At 49.0% G+C, this 16,901-nt stretch overlaps 1 protein-coding gene across 5 annotated transcripts in view; it reads left to right on the forward strand.

The window, feature by feature from the left end:
• EXTL3 (exostosin like glycosyltransferase 3) overlaps positions 1-16,901 on the forward strand; it is a 136,015-nt gene that overhangs the window by 102,769 nt on the left and 16,345 nt on the right. For all 5 annotated transcript variants that reach the window (XM_032103580.1, XM_032103579.1, XM_032103578.1 and 2 more), the window contains one exon: positions 3,072-5,696. In XM_032103580.1, coding sequence (XP_031959471.1) covers positions 3,549-5,696 — 2,148 coding nt within the window. In that variant the 5' untranslated portion in view covers positions 3,072-3,548. The remainder of the gene's footprint in view (positions 1-3,071; positions 5,697-16,901) is intronic.

The following is a 16,901-nucleotide window of genomic DNA, read 5'->3' on the forward strand; positions in this document are numbered from 1 at the left end:
GTGCCTGAGAATTCAGTCAGGTTGGCATTTGGGAAGAGGCTCTGATAATTATTGATCTTCTAATCTCCCAAGAGCTCTTCCTGCCTCTTTCTGTGTGTATGTAATTAGCTCCATCAGGCAGCAGCATTGTGCTATAACATCAACAAGAGTTTTCATGACACTTGATAAGTTTAAAGAACTAAATAGTGCTTGGGAGTGAGAGGGATGAGTTGGCTGGAAAGCTCAGCAACTCTCCTGCTTCTCCTCCTCCCAGATTTCTTTTCGGGAACGATGGGAATCAGCAGCCTTTTTCCCCAGGGCTGATAAACGCAGCCCTGAAATCTCTCTTTCTGAAAACTAAAACCACGGATTGGGTTTTTACTTTGTCTTTTTTTTTTATAAGTCCTAATGGCAACGTGTGACGACCTCAGGCTCTATTGAGTTGATGAGAAATAAAGTCTTTATAGTGAAGAAGAGTTGAGGAGTGTGTCTAAAGTGCTCATTTTATCACCAGCACATATTTCATACTGACAGTCCGTACTTTTAACTAATCCCAAGCCATGTGTGGTGCATTTTAAATCCCTCCTCAGCCTGCCCTGGCCTTACCCATGTGGTGTTTTCCAGGAGAGTGATGGAGTCACATTGGCAACCTCAGGCTTCTGAGCATACGGATATTTTTAATTCACAACCCATATTTTGAGGTGAGGAGTATGAATTTTGTTCTGTGTCAAGGAAGGGAAGGACCAGAGGAGCCACTGGAAGGATTAGGTGGCAGAACAGCTGCAGAGGATCAGGTGTAGGGTGATGGATTTGGCTTTTCAAGGACCCCAGTTGCCATTTTAGAGTCCAGTTTGCCATTTCATTACCGTTTATGGCTTATTAATGGGCAAAGTAACCACAAAGGAATAAGATTTTGATGCAATCTCACCTTTGAGGCTGCAGTTTTTTCTGACCAGCCCAAAGCAATGTGTCCATGTGTCCACATTTAAGACCCCACTTATCCCATGGCACCCCCAAACAAAAAACCCAAGCAAAGCTTGTTTTCCCCATGTGTGCCTTGAAGTTAAGCTGATTTTTAGATTCTGTGATGTTCAAGTGAGTGTGTGCTTTGGCATTTCCCTCAGGAAAAGCATTATTAGGGCAGCTCAATCTCCTGGCCAGCTGTTTGCAGAAAACTGGTGGCAACTGGAGGATCTTTGCAGCCCCTGTGAGACCAGGTTGAAATGGCTGGGACTGGCACACACACACAGAGCATGAGCTTCACTTCCTGCAGAGAGCTTGAAAAGGGGGGAAAAAGAAAGAAAAACAAAATAAAATCAAATAAAATATTTTAATATTGTTATTATTGTTGTTGTTGTTATTAATATTGTTGTTATTATTATTATTATTATTATTGCCTTCAGTTACATGTTGGTGCCTGCTAAAATCCTGCTGCTGGGCAGAGCAGTCCCAGAGGCTGGAACCTCCCATCTGCCCACAGCCATGTGCTGCCAAGATCTAAGAAAGCTGATTTAGCCTTTTGCTGACTTTTTAGCCCCTTTATCCTCCTGGCTTTCCGAGATCCACACCACTGCTCTTTGCCAATGTCATGAATTTAAAAACTGCCTTAGTTTTAAGTGCCCATTCTGCTGTGCAACTGGGTTGTGAGTCACATTGGTGGGGGGGATGGAAATCCCATTTAATCACGGGGTGTTAAGTTAGTGGCAACAAATGTCTGTGTAACAACAGGCCTAGGGATTGTGCTTTATTACCCCACATATTTCCCCTCTTCATGATGATTTTTTCTGGTTAAAATCAAATTTCCCCTTAATTTTCTCTGATGTGCACTTGAGTACAACACTGAAAATTCCTCCTGACTTCTTTCTGCTGCTTTAAGATGAACTTTTTTGCTTTGGCTCATTTCCAGATCTCTCTTTCAGCTGAGATTTGCTTCCTCACCTTCTTTCTGGGAATTCTTGATGAGTAGATGAGAGGGGCATTAAATAGATTTAGTGAAAAATGACCGTCACCAGTGTGGATGACTTTCCTCTAATTAAAAATTGAAATGGAAATGAATGAGCTTCTCTTGGGGCCGTGAAGGAGCTGGTGCTGAGCCCAGCTCTGTATTCATCAGTGATGTGGGAAGTCCAGTGTGTGAAAGAATATCCCAGAAACTTCAGTACCTTGGAGGATGCCAATAAAAGGGAAGAGAGATTTTCTAGTGGCAGCATATTGATGTGCCCTAGATTTAAATCTGCTGGCCTAGAGCTAAGAGTCAGAGCTGAATTTCATGGAATAACAGAATGGTTTGGGTGGGAAGGGACCTTAAAAATCATCCAGTTCTACCTGCCATGGGCAGGGACACCTTCCACTAGTCCAGGCTTCTCCAAGCCCCATCCAACCTGGCCTTGGACACTGCCAGGGATCCAGGGGCAGCTACAGCTTCTCTGGGCAACCTGTGCCAGGGCCTCCCCACCCTCACAGGGAAGAATTTCTCCCAGCAGGTTCCCAGCAGATCCTAACTTCAGCATCTTTGCTTTGATGTACAGTGTAGACTTTTCCAGTGTTGACCAGAAATTCCCTCATATGCAGCCAGCCAGTTAATCATAACCAAGGCAAGTGCGTTCCCTTTAAACTTTCTCATGCAATGAATCAAAATTTTCCAGCAGGAAATGAAAGCAAAACACTTCATCTAAAAATTCCTCATCAGCTCTAGTCACTGGAGCAGAACAATGGCGATTACGCTCAGTTATGCAGTACAAACTCCCAGCACTGCTGTGTCCCGGGATCGCAGCGAGGCGGGCAGGGAGAGCAGGTGTACGTCAACACCTCTGGTTTGGATGTGAGGAGAGGGGGCCTTACAGGTGGGAAAAACAGGGATCCAGGTCCAGGGCTGAGGAGGTTGTGTAGTCTGGAGCAGCCCCGCACAACCCTAATGAAGAGCAGAGTGCCTGGAGAAGGCTGTGTGTCCACATCTGATGGGTCCCATCACCTTCTCAGGTAGCCCAGAGGTTGTTCTTTTGAGAGAGGACAATTGGTTTTAAATCTAAATGTCCTAGGTGAGTAATGGGTCGTTTCGGTTGCATTGCCTGACTCTGACTGTTCTCTTGTAGGAATGGCAGAGCTTCACCCTCACAGCAGCGATGAGAGAGACTGACAGTGCTCTGAGTCCCCTCTGGCTCCTTCTGCGCAATGGCTGCTGCCTCTGCATATTCATTGGATGGTAATGCGGGATGTCGGGAGCAGTGGTAGAGTTTGGCTCGGTCCCACTGTGCTTTTCTTCTGCCGGTTGCGACTTTGAATCACCATGACAACGCTGTGACACTTCCAGCAAAGGTTGCCCGCGGACCAAGGGTGGGCTGGAGGTGGGCGAGAAGGTCAATGATCGAGTCTAACGGGATCAGAAGTTGTGCCTGCAGCAAAACGAGCGTGGAAGAGCCGCCGGCACAGCAAGAAGATGAAATTCCCCTTCCATTGGCTTCTCGTTAAGCAGGCACAATAACATTTCCTTTTGAGAGACTTGCTGTAAAAACTCTTTTGGTTATGGCTACTGATCCAACGTGATTGTGCGCGCGGCAACTTTGGAACTCATGACTGGCTATACGATGTTGCGCAATGGGGGAGTGGGGAACGGAGGCCAGCCGTGGGTGTTGAGGTGGTCCAGTCGGATCCGGCTCACCTGGCTTAGCTTCACCCTCTTCATCATCCTCGTTTTCTTCCCCCTCATTGCCCACTACTACCTGACCACCATCGACGACGCGGACGATGCCGGCAAGCGCATCTTTGGCCCCCGCACCGGCAACGAGCTGTGTGAGGTGAAGCATGTGCAGGACCTGTGCCGCATCCGCGAGTCGGTCAGCGAGGAGCTGCTCCAGCTCGAGGCCAAGCGGCAGGAGCTCAACAGCGAGATCGCCAAGCTCAACTTGAAGATCGAGGCCTGCAAGAAGAGCATTGAAAATGCCAAGCAGGACCTGCTGCAGCTGAAGAATGTCATCAGTCAGACTGAGCATTCCTACAAAGAGCTGATGGCTCAGAACCAGCCTAAGCTCTCCTTGCCCATCCGGCTGCTGCCAGACAAGGATGATGCGACCTTCCCCCTGCCAAAATCCAACAGGAACTGCAGGCTGCACAACTGCTTTGACTACTCACGCTGCCCGCTGACGTCTGGCTTTCCAGTCTATGTCTACAACAGTGACGATTACCCTTTTGGTAGTTCCTTAGACCCTTTAATTAAACAGGCCTTTGAGGCGACTGTCAGAACTAATGTTTATGTTACTGAAAATGCAAATATTGCTTGTGTGTATATAATTTTAGTGGGGGAAATGCAAGAGCCCGTATTGCCAAAACCTACTGAACTAGAGCAACAGTTGCACTCTTTGCCATATTGGAGGACTGATGGACACAACCATCTCATCATCAATCTATCGAGGAAGTCGGAAACTCAGAACTTCATTTACAACATCAGCACAGGGCGTGCCATGATCGCCCAGTCCACCTTTTACGACACCCAGTACCGACCGGGGTTTGACATCGTGGTATCGCCTCTGGTCCACGCCATGTCCGAGCCCAACTTCCTGGAAATCCCGCCCCAGGTGCCGGTCAAGCGTAAGTACCTGTTCAGTTTCCAGGGGGAGAAGATCGAGTCTCTCCGATCCAGCTTGCAGGAGGTTCGCTCTTTCGAAGAGGAGATCGAAGGCAACGCCCCGGCCGACTACGACGACCGGATCATCACCACCTTGAAGGCTGTTCAGGACAGCAAGCTGGACTTTGTTCTGGTGGAGTTCACGTGTAAGAACCAGCCTAAGGCGAGTCTGCCCACTGAGTGGGCTCTGTGTGGAGAAAGGGACGACAGACTAGAGCTACTGAAGCTTTCTACTTTTGCACTGATCATCACCCCCGGGGACACCCATTTAGTGATCTCCGCAGGGTGTACCATGAGACTGTTTGAGGCCCTGGAAGTTGGGGCCATCCCAGTGGTTCTCGGAGAGCAAGTTCAGCTACCTTACAACGATGTGATCCGGTGGAACGAGGCAGCCTTAATTATACCAAAGCCACGTATCACAGAAGTGCACTTCCTTCTGAGAAGCATTTCTGACAACGATCTCCTTGCCATGAGGAGGCAGGGCCGCTTCTTGTGGGAAACCTACTTCTCCACCTCTGACAACGTCTTCAGCACAGTCTTAGCTATCATAAGGACTCGAATCCAAATCCCGGCTGCTCCTATCCGAGAAGAACCCGCTGTGGAGATCCCCCACCGGTCTGGCAAAGCTGCTGGTACAGACCCCAATATGGCAGACAATGGTGACCTGGACTTGGGGCCTGTGGAAACAGAACCACCCTACGCATCTCCCAAATATCTCCGCAATTTCACCCTCACCGCAATGGATATCTACAGGAATTGGAATTCTGCTCCAGGGCCTTTCCACCTCTTCCCCTACACTCCCTTTGACCCCATTTTACCATCAGAAGCAAAATTTTTAGGGTCTGGGACTGGATTTCGACCAATTGGTGGAGGAGCAGGTGGCTCTGGGAAGGAGTTCCAGGCTGCTTTGGGTGGCAACGTCCCGCGGGAGCAGTTCACGGTGGTGATGTTGACTTACGAGCGGGAGGAAGTGTTGATGAACTCCCTAGAAAGACTCAATGGTCTCCCCTACTTAAATAAAGTTGTGGTGGTGTGGAACTCTCCCAAGCTTCCCTCCGAGGATCTCTTGTGGCCAGACATCGGCGTCCCAATCATGGTAAGACAGATGTAGCTACATCTATAATGATCTTGTTCGTGGTGGGATTTGTGTGTTGGAGTTGGCTGTGTCAGCTCAGCTTCAGTCCTGGGGGATGGTTGGAGGTGTCTGTACCTCGTCTGGATACTTTAATCAATGGAGAAAAACAAGAGGTGCCAGGATATAGCGCTCATGGAATACGAATGGCTTTTGTGGAGGCTAATATGAATTTTGATGCTTAGAGCTGAAGATTGTTTCTTGCTGGAAATCTTTGCTTAGGCTCTTTAAGTGCCTCCCTGTGAGGACAGTTGACACCTTATAAATATCTAGGTAGTAACTGCTTCTGCACTTTGCCAGATGAATTTTTTATTAAAACAGAAGAGGGACCCACTGAATTCGTGTTGACCTCAAAACTCATCTCTCACTTTGTATCACAAGGGGTGGCAGAGAAGGAGTTGCAAGCCAAGGCTGACGTGACTGTGAGAGTTTCCATGCTCCCAAGGCTGTAGCTGAGTTTTCTGTATATTTGGGTTGATTATTTTTTTTCCCCGGCCAAACTGAAGAAGCAACACCTTCAAAAGCCAGCCTTCATTTTCAGACCTGTGAAAATGTACTCACTCAGGTATTGACTTGTAAGGAGTGAATTCTCCCTAAATTTTTATTTATTTTAGGACTTCCCTGTCATCCCAACATAACCTTCTTCACTGGCCATTGTTAACAATGAATATTAAATGTAAATCTCCCCTCATAAAGAGAGCAAGGGCGCAGAGCCACTAACAAGAACTAACACTGTGTGGTCTGAATCTGGTTGTGTTTAGAGGACAAATGGAAGGATAATGCCTTACAAATTAGGGAAGGGGAAAATAAAAGAGGGAGATGGTACTTAAATACACAAACTGTGTGTGGTTTATGTGACAGGACGCTCCTGAGCTTAATAGCAATGGAAGCTTTATGCTGCATGCAAAGAGATTCATTGATTTAATATTTCGTTTTATTATTATTGTGATGAATAAATCCTTCTGCTCACATTTAAAAACCCTTATGGTCCAGGAACAATGAGGAGGGAAAATTGCTTGGATAATTGCGACATAATCTTTCACATTAGTCCTTTCGAACCTCTGAATTCGACAAAATCTTTGCATTGTGTCTGCTGAAAAACCGCGTCCTCCTTCGGAGCGGGGATTGTTCTCCTTGGAGTTGCTAATGGGTGTTATTTGTGAAAGAAAAATACGTTTCTTTTGATGGAGGGTAATGGCTTTTTGTACCTGGCTCTCATCTGTACATCTGTTGTGTTGGAGCCCCTCTGGTTTTTCGGGGACTTGACACACTCGAGTTGCTTCGTGTCACCTTCGAGCCACGCGCTGGGGGGGATGCGCTGTAGGGGATGTTGGGAACTGTGGGGTTCCAGAGGAGGGAATTGTCGTGTGCCTGCTTTGGGACAGTGGATGGTGACACTGTGCTCGTGGCCAAGTGCTGGGGAGTGGCTGGATCACGGAGAGCTTCTGCCAGGTCCTTTCTGAAGGGGTGTGTTGGTCTGATAATAGTTCTGCTTTCTTCCCATTTTTCTAAATCCCAGTTTTTAAAAGAGCCCAAGTCTTCTGGGATCTCTCGCAGGAGGGTTAACCCTGAGCAGCCTCCAGGCATCCATCCCACCGACGTGCCTGTTGCTAAGCCCATCTCCAGACTGGGTGTTTAATCCCGTTGGGAGTTTGTACCATTCATCTGCATGGATGGTTTGGTGTGGCAATGATGGAAAACTTCCCTGGGCTTCATCAGACAGTGACAAATCCTAAGGTCTGCCTCTGGAAAAGGATGACAAGAATGTTGGGAGCAGAGGTGAGGCTCTGTCTGAGCCTTGTTGGCTGAGATGTGGGACGTGCTGGCCAGGGGAAGAGGCAGGTGGGGATGTGGGATTGGCAGGAGACACAAGTCAGTACTTGCTGGTGTCAGAAGGAACTGAAGAGCTGTGAATCTGATTTCCTTATGGGGAAAAAAAGGTCTTTTGATGGGGAATATCCAATTCTCTCAGATCTGGAAGTGGTGGTGTATCTCTATGTAACAAATACGTTGCCAGTGACTTCGGGATGCAAGGAATTGCTCTGTGTTCAGGTCCCAGAGCACAGAGCTTTGCGGGGAAACTTGAGGGGAGAAGAGAAGGGGATGAGGGTGGATTTGGGTTGTGATTGAAATGGGTCCAGGCACCATCTGACTGAGGAGCAGCACAGCAGCAGCACATGTGTGCCAGCATGATCCTGGATCAAAGCACCTGAAGCCAGAAGGTCACTGAAGAAAATCTGTGATCAGAAGGACATGGATCTATTGCAGTGAGTCCAGAAGAAGCCACGGAGATGCTTTGAGGGCTGGAGCCTCTCTGCTCTGGAGCCAGGCTGGGAGAGCTGGGGGAGTTCACCTGGAGAAGAGAAGGATCCAGGGAGAGCTCAGAGCCCCTTCCAGGGCCTAAAGGGGCTCCAGGAGAGCTGGAGAGAGACTTGGGACAAGGGCTGGAGGGACAGGACACAGGGAATGGCTTCCCAGTGCCAGAGGGCAGGGATGGATGGGATATTGGGAAGGAATTGTTGGCTGTGAGGGTGGTGAGGCCCTGGCACAGGGTGCCCAGAGAAGCTGTGGCTGCCCCTGGATCCCTGGAAGTGTCCAAGGCCACGTTGGACAGGGCTTGGAGCAACCTGGAGCAACCTGGGATGGTGGAAGGTGTCCCTGCCCATGGCAGGGGTGGCACCGGATGAGCTTTAAGGTGCCTTCCAACCCAAACCATTTTATCATTTTATGTAAATCACAGGCTAATGAGACAAAACAACGTGTGTAGCATGTCCGAGGCTTAAAGAGCCTTTGGAAGCAAAATAAGTGTCCTAAACCCCACCAGGGCCTGCTGGTGGCAAGAGATGTGTGGCTCTGTGCTAGCAGAATTCCCCAAAGGAGAGTTGGGCTTCCGTGTGTTAACCTTATTTATTGATGAGTTCCTTGAAACGTCGTGTGCAAACTGTGCTGCTTGGCTGTGATTTGGGGGTTGTCCTCCCAAGCAGATTTCTTTTCCCTGGTGGGCTGGGAATTAATCAAGAGCCAAGCTCAAAGCTGCATTGGATCTTTGAATCTTTCATGGATAACGAGATAAACAGGGAGACAGAATATATTTGATTTTTAAAAAACTTTGACTTAAATATAGATGGCATAATTTACTAAAACATCAGTGAGATTGCTAAGCTGCACAGGAGTCTGATCAAATATTCTGTCCCTGTCCCCAGCCTGAAGTGAGTAGGTGGAAATCCAACATAATGTGAAGTTGTTTGTAGTCACTCAGGGCTGCCCCTGGAACAGATGTAGGTACTTTGCCCTCACATTTAAAGCTGTAAAAACTCTGCCCATCCCACGTTAATCAGGATCGCAGCAAAACCCAACGGTGTGAATGAGAACTCTTGTTTGTGCAAGCTCAAAGCCTCACTTTCCCCGAGTGTTTGTCTCTGTGGCACTGCCTTAGGAGAACTTCCCAGGACAGAAGGAGTGGGACTGTTCCAGCTCCAACAGCCACATCACAGCCACTGCTGAGCTTCTCCCTTCTCTAGGGAACCTCTGGCTGCCCCATCCCTGGAAATGTTCCAGGCCAGGTTGGACGGGGTTTGGAGCAGCCTGGGATGGTGGAAGGTGTCCCTGCCTGTGGTAGGGGGTGGGACTGGGTGAGATTTAAGGTCCCTTCCAGCCCAAACCGTTCTGTGATTCTGTGATTTGGAGCTAAACCTTATCCAGCCCAAACCAGTATTTTCACAACCTCTGCTCGCATGCTAAGAAGTGACAGCCAGAACTTCCAGCTTCTCTCCCTCTGCTGGCTGTGTGAGGGCCCTCAGTGGCAGAGCCGTGGCTGGAAAAGCCCTGCAGCAGTTTGGTTTCTCCTCCTGCTCGGGGCTGAGGTGGGCTGTGAGTGCTGGAGGCGTCTCTGAGCACTTAGGCTGGGTTCAGTGCCAGCTCCTGTGGCTGCCGGCAGTGACTAATCCCTTCCTCCAGCTTTGTTCCAGAATAAGTCGCTGCCTTTGATCCCTGCAGCCACTTCCAGTGGCGTAATGTCCTTTGCTGCTGGCCTGGTGGCTGGCTGAGAGGGCTCATTCCATTTTGCTGCTTGTTTAAAAAGGAATAATCTGTGGAAAATGGCTAATCTGGAAGTGCTGCCGGGTCTGCAGACCTGTTTGGGTCCCTTGACATGGCATTTATTAATCAGGAGCAGGCTGGGCAGGGAATGCTGTCCTGACTTTCCCTGCTGTTTGGGCTCAGGCTGTGTAAATGTGCTGTGCTGAGCTGGCTCAAAGCTCAGATGCCTGAGGTTTGCATGTCCTTTCCAGCAGAAGGACTCAAAGGGTCTTTGATATCTCCATTTTAAGGAGCACAGCAGGATCTGTAGGTGATACTTCTGGCCAAGAGGAGGAGGACAGAACCTGGTCAGGGTGGTGGCCATGGTGGCACCATGAGCTTCTCTACTTGTCTTTCAGCAAGCAGCTGGATCCTCAAGCTTGGTTTTCTGGTAATAGCAGCATCAACCTTCCAAACTAACCAGCAGCTTGAGATAAGCTGCAGTGGTGTGTGTGATCCAGAGTGAGATCATCACACTGACCAGGAGCTGAAAAAGAGAATAAAACCTCCATGTTGATCAACACCACCCCTTCAGTCAGTCCTTCTCCTTCCTGGGAGCTTTGCCTAAATACCAGCTCAGGGTCTGGTTCAGTTTGGTAATTCAGCATTTACCAAACTCTTCCTTGGTGATGTGGCTTGTGCTTTTCTGGGCCAACTCACCTGCAGAAACTCTTTGGTGAGTCCCAGCTTTATCCTGCTTTCCCCTGTCTTACTTTGACTCACAGCTCTTGTGTTCCAAATCAGAAGAAACCCAACTTTGCTTTGAGTTCCTGAATTGCATATGGGTGTGGGGGGCTCCAGGTTTACTTCCAGAAGGAACAATTCACACAAAATCGGCTGAGAAAATCCCTGTGTTTCTTAGCACTGAGTCACTTCACACAGGAGATTGGCCCCATCCTTGGCTTGAACAGGCCATACTCAGTGCACCAGCGTTACCAGCAGTGTATCCCGGGTTTGTGAGCTCAGTTTCTCCACGAGAGCAGTTTTAGAAGGCAGGGAGACGTTCCACAGAAGTGCCTGGGCGCCGCTGCCGGGTTTGCAGCACCACCTGCTGCCAGCGCAGCCGGTGCTGCTGGGGAGGCAGCCGAGTTCTGAAATCCCTGCAAGGTTTGCCATCTCCATATGTATTTTTTCTGCTGTGTAGCAGCAGAGGAAGGAACAAATTTGCTGCTTAGTTTACCTGTGAATCCTGAAATCCAGATGCTTGTCACTGCACGGCCTGAGCAAAGGTGCAGCGAGGCGTGAACGTGGGATGATAATGGAACAAGCAGTGCCGACTCCTCGGAATTTGGACTCGGAATATTAATTCCAACACCCTCACAATCCTCGCTAGACCCAACCCGTCATTCTCCCCCATGCCATATGCTGGTTTGTGATGGCTTTTCCACAGATAAAACCTTACTGTAGCCCCAGCCCCTGGAATTCCCTTGGCTCAGGATGCAGCTAATGTGGTCGGTGACCAGAAGGAAGCGTATTTGGGGCACTGGAAAGGAAAAGCAAGGGAGGGAAGCATCCTTGCATGCTGCTGGGGACATAATTGGGTGGGTTTTGTCACATGTGAAAGCCTGCAGATGTCCCAGGGGCCAGTCCTCCGTGCTGAAGCATTAAACATCACCACGGAAGCTGCCTGTGCATCTCAAACGCTCCCCGTTTGGAGCAGGCTCTGTCACAACCGCTGGGGGACAAAAGCAGCGCGAGAGGACTTGGCACTGCAGGCAGTGCAGCAGCAAAACCCACACTGTTTTTCCAGGGCTGGATTCCTGCTACTTTTAGGGTTTTATTGTGACCTGTTTAAATACCAACAGAATATCAAATGTCCCCAAATTATTCCGTACACTGGAACAGGCATGGGGGGAATGGAGTGTATGGATGCATTTCCTCTCTTTTTTCCTTTTGTTTTCACCTACTTTCCATCCTCTGGGACTTTGTTGTGATGGAGTTGAGTGTTGACATCCACTTCACTGCAAGCTATGCCTCTCTTCCCATAAAGTCCCAGAGCCTGGATATCTGCATTTCCTTTCTTCCCAGGCTTTTATCTGTCCTGGTGGAGTAGTTCTGCTGTGCAAAGCCATTTGATTGTGCATTCTGCACAGGCTGCCTTATTTGTGAACACAGCCCTGCCTCCCAGAGTGGCCATAACTTGGTGCTGTGCCATAAGACACGGATGGATCCCCTGGCACAGGAGGGAAGGAGGCGAGCTGTACTCACGGAGGTCAGGAATTTGGGTATGAAAGAGATGGGACAAAAGAAAATCTGCATTTGCTGGAACAGAAGGGACCTCATGGGGCATTGGGACATCAAAGAGGCAGCTGTGAGGGACATGAGAAGGTTACAAAGAGGAAGGTGCCTCTTGGATATGAGGTTAGAGAAAGAGATGAGAAGCAAGAGAGAGGTTTTAATCGCTGCTTGTTGCTGCATGTCTCATGTAGCTCCCAGATGCCTCCCCAAACTCTGTGGATCAATTAGCAGAGACATTGCAGAAGGTGATGATTTACTCCCAAGTTTTGGGCTGGGCTGGCAGCAGCAGCCAGCCCCTGGACAGTCTCCTTCCCCTTTTCCCCACAGTCCCTTCCCCTTTCCTCACCTGTGTCTGGTGAGGAAGCAGGTGCTGCTCTCCCTTATCTAATTCATGGATGCTCTTTTCCCATTTTCTTAAAATCAAGCTGTGCTTAGCGATAAAGCCTGATGGGCCTCCCTGCCCTGCTGGGCATGCAGAATGCTCCTCTGTCCAAAAAGCAGCACTTGGCTCCTTCCTGGACTTCTGGAAAAGGTTCATCTCCTGTGGAAAGCCAGTGACAGCAGGTGATGGAGTAGCTGGATTCAGAACCAAAGGGCTGCAGTTTGTTTTCCCCATGTCCTGTCTCCAGAATCCCTGGAAGCAGTTGTTTCACTACAAGCACCCAGAAAGGATGGAGCTTTTTCTCCTGATGACAGCAAGGGGATGTCACTTCAGAGACTGTGAGAAAATCAGTAGTTTTCAGACACTTCCATTTATTTAAAGCCTTTAGTTAATTAGTGAAAATCTGTGTTAGCCCTGTTAAGAAAGGTGAGGATTTTTTTCCTTCTCCTGAAATTGGCCAAAGGACCATCAGCAAGGAGCTGAGGGTCCTAAAGGGAAACTGGGGCCCGGAGAAAGCGACACCTGGTCTCAGAAACATCTACCTCTGTGTCTCCATGTAAGTCCACAGAAATGCTGTTTTCACCTATTCCCAGATTTTCTAACAGCAGAAAGATGGGAAATGTGGTGAAGGTTCTGTCTTCCCAGGTAACACTTTCAGATCCAAATAGTTCAGCAAAGTCTTCAGCTTTCTGAATGCTCATTTGAACTGAACTCTGAGGGGTTTGAGCTTCCTGGAGGGAAGAGAAATGGGCTTTGTTCTTGACATTGAAAACATTTGGGGCAGGGAAGTTCCATTTCCAACCTGGATGTGGAAGGGATGATCGTGGCTTTGATCTCTGAGCTGCCCAGAGCCTGGCTGGTGGGAGCCTGGCTTATCTCTGTGACAAGGGACAGCCTCATCTTGGACTGTGACAGAAGAGAGCTAAGAGGGAGTAAGAAAAGCTTCAGAACAGCCATAAACTGGAAAACTCTTTCCAACAGGGCTCATTTTCCTCTTGCTCTGAACACAGGTGACAAAGCAAGTTGGTTTCAAAACACTGATAGTAATTAGGCTGGTTTTATTGGAATTTATAAAAGGAATTGTTTTGAATTGTGACTCATTCATGTGAAGTCCATAATTTCTAACACATGCTGGTCCTTAATTCCCATCCTATCTTGTGGCTTGTGGGAGGTAGTTCTGGGAGTCTGGATTCATCCCAACCATGTGTTTGGCAGTAATGCATTGACTGCCTCTTGATGGAAGCATTTTTTCCTCCTGGATTTTGTTGAAGCAAATATTAAAAGCCTTGGGATAAATGAAGCTTTGAAGGACATGACATTGCCCATGGCTTGGGCATGGAGATGGTTCCCTGCTCCTCTGGGTGGAAGAATGGTGGGCTGCTGTAAAGTAGGATTTAGCCAAGGATTCCAGGAATTAGGATCCAAAAATTGAAACCTACAAATTCCTTAGAAACCCATCTGGGGGTCACATCCAGATTTGTCACTGGCTGGCTCTGCCACCTGGAAGGAATATTGTGTGTTTGGGGAAGATGCCTCTCCCTTTGTTTGGCCACATTCAGGAGGACATCCCAACCCTGTGCTCTGCTCTTTGAGCTGATGGAAACTGCAGTTCCCAGTGAGCTGTGCTCCTGGAACAACGAGGGATAAAATGCCAATTTGGGGATCATGCTGTGGGTACTGGGAGAGTTCTTTTCATCCAACATTCCATACAGGAGCTCTCATCCCTCCATAATGGATTTGAGGGCAGGGATGCTGGCAGCAAGCTGTCATCATTTCACCCAGAACTTCCCCTGTAAGATCTCAGCCTTCTCATCTCACAAGTCCCCGGAAGGCTTCCGGTCTGGAATAAACCTGGAAGCCAAAAGTGAGTTTATGTGCCTGAGTGCTTTATGGTTGCTGCTCCCAGCCACATAGACATTAATAAATCCACTGTCCTCTTCCCATCAAAACAATAACCTGCCTGCAAACTTGATGGCTTCTTGGCTCTGCTGTATCTGAGTTTATATTCCGGGTTTTTTAGTAGCTGCTCAGTGAGTTATAGTCTGACTGCAATTCCCTCCTCCCTTTGTTGGGCTGTGATGTTTGTTGGGATGCCCTCGGATACAAATGTTTGCACTGAAGCTCTTGTAGGATGGGTCAGAGCAGCTTTTAAATGCTGAAAGCATCTCCGAGCATCCTTGGGTGTAATGTATTCCAGAAGAGTGAGACGCACCCATGTGAACAAATTTACAAATAATGGCACCTGCTCTGCCAGGTGTTTTGTTTTCCTGCTGTAGTGGAAATCCTTTCTGACAGATCCCGAGGAGGAACCTGCTGAAGAAGTAATTGCACAACAATGCACAACAATACAGAGGATTTGCACTGACTAAAGCCTCTGGTAATTAAAGCAGCCGGGCTATCAGCCAAAGAGCAAAGTGTGGAAAGATAAGCTCTGCCTCACTTAGTGAGCAGAAAGGAGGTATTTCCAATAATCCCCTGGGATCACAGCCCGTGGATTTCCAGCACTTTCCTGTTGTCTGTCTCTCTGTTGTGCATTTCTGTGTCTCCAGGATGTTGCTGTGTTTCCTCCCATGCCATGACCTGGTCCTGCACGGCTCTGATCCCTTGGCAAGGGGAGGAGATGCTCAGGGATGCTCCGGAGCTGCCTCCTGACTCTTCCATCTCCTGTCTCACAGATGGGATGTGACAGCCCTTCTCAGATCCACCTCTCAGCTCCCAGTCCCTTTGCTTCCAGACTTCTGGGCACGGAGCAGGGGACTGGCAACGTGCCTTTTCCAGGGAAATTGGAAGTGCAGGAATTAGCTGGTGATGGGCTGAGGGAGATCTGGGCTTTCATACTTTAGAGGTTTTGGGGTTTTGCTTGTTTATGGAAATCAGGTCAGGGAGTTGCAGTCTGTGAGTGGTTCTTGGGCTCTTGTGTGGCTGTTCTGGGCTCTCGTTTGGCTCTTCCAAGGATAAGAAGGAGCTTGTGCCTGGCTTGACACATCTCTGAGTGCTCCACTGGGGGCACAACTGGGGAAGTCAGGCAAGCAGGGAAACGGATATTTTTGCCAAAACAAGGCCAGGCTTTCCCAGTCAGTTCCTTGTGCAGCTCTTCCCTGCCTGGTACAGTGCCAGCTTCCCTGTGAGTCCCAAAACAGATCCAGGAGATGAGAGCCAGTTCAGAGCAGTGGTCACTCTAACCTGGCTGCTCCTCAGGCTCTCTCTGCTCCAGGGATGGGCCAGGGTGCTGCAAGGATTTGCAGCTGGCTGAGCCAAACTCCTGCTGAATCCCAGGGTCTGAGTTGGGTCTAATCTGGAGCAGAAGCGTGGGATCTGTTCCTGGGCTTGCTGACAGTGCTCACATCCATTCCTGAGCTGTTGGTATTTACCAGTGTGGGAAGCTTTTGCTACCCACAAGTGGTTTGAATCCCTCATCCCTGAGCTCCAGGCAGTAACACTCCACCTTTTGGATGGAGTTAAAAGCTGCTGCCTGCCCTCCTTCTGTCTCTTGGCATGTTCTCTTTCTCAACAGTGGTCCCAAATGGCATCTCTGTGTTTTACCTAATATTAGCAAAGTGGGTTTAACGCAGGCGGTGTGAGGAAGGTGTCCCCATTTCATCAGAACGTGCTCCTGGACCTTGTCTGGGGAGAGCTCAGCCACCAGGGTTGGATGGAGACATGGAGCCAGACACGGGATGCTGGAGAGATGGCGAGGTCATCGTGGGAAGCACCTTCCCCTTGGGTGGAGTTTTATAGTGCAAATAAAATTCATCAGGGATGGAAATAGGCGAGCTGACACCAGCCTGTTGTTTTTTCCTGTGTTCAGTGATACAGAGCTGGGCTTCTCCAGCCTGGAATTCCTGGCTCTCAGCCTTATCCATACAACACTTCTGTTTCACCACCTCACTGGCGCTGCGTTATCAGGCGTTGGGTGAAATTCATCGGGTTTTGTGACTTTGAATCCAAAAGGGCAACATTCCTACTGTGCAGGGCCAACCTTTGAAAATCCTTGGCAGGATTTTTCCATCCCGAGATCTCGGAGTTGTTTGGAGGCATTCATCAGTGGAACAGCTGCCCTGTGAGATTAGGGAAGGGTGGATGGCACTGGTTTGTTAAAATGGGACACACCAGGGCTATCATTATCCAGAGCTTTGGAAGGAAAGCTGATTTAACCAGCAACCTCTTTGCTGTTAAAATTACCACTAAACAGCCAAGGGGTATTTGGAGAGGGAGAAGAGACACAGAGGATGAAGTTCAGAGTTGACAAATAATAATGTATGCACGCCCTGCTTGTGCTGAATCCATGCTAGGGACACTCCTGCCGCCATCCATTGTCGTCCCTGGGGTGTTTCAGCTCTGGGAGTGTGTCCAGGGAAGGGAGCAGAGCTGGGGAAGGTGCTGGAGCACCAGGAGAGGCTGAGGGAGCTGGGAAAGGGGCTCAGCCTGGAGAAAAGGAGGCTCAGGGGGGACCTTGTGGCTCTGCACAACTC

This window comes from Corvus moneduloides, chromosome 3, assembly GCF_009650955.1.
Source record: "Corvus moneduloides isolate bCorMon1 chromosome 3, bCorMon1.pri, whole genome shotgun sequence".
In the NCBI taxonomy this organism is placed as follows: domain Eukaryota; kingdom Metazoa; phylum Chordata; class Aves; order Passeriformes; family Corvidae; genus Corvus; species Corvus moneduloides.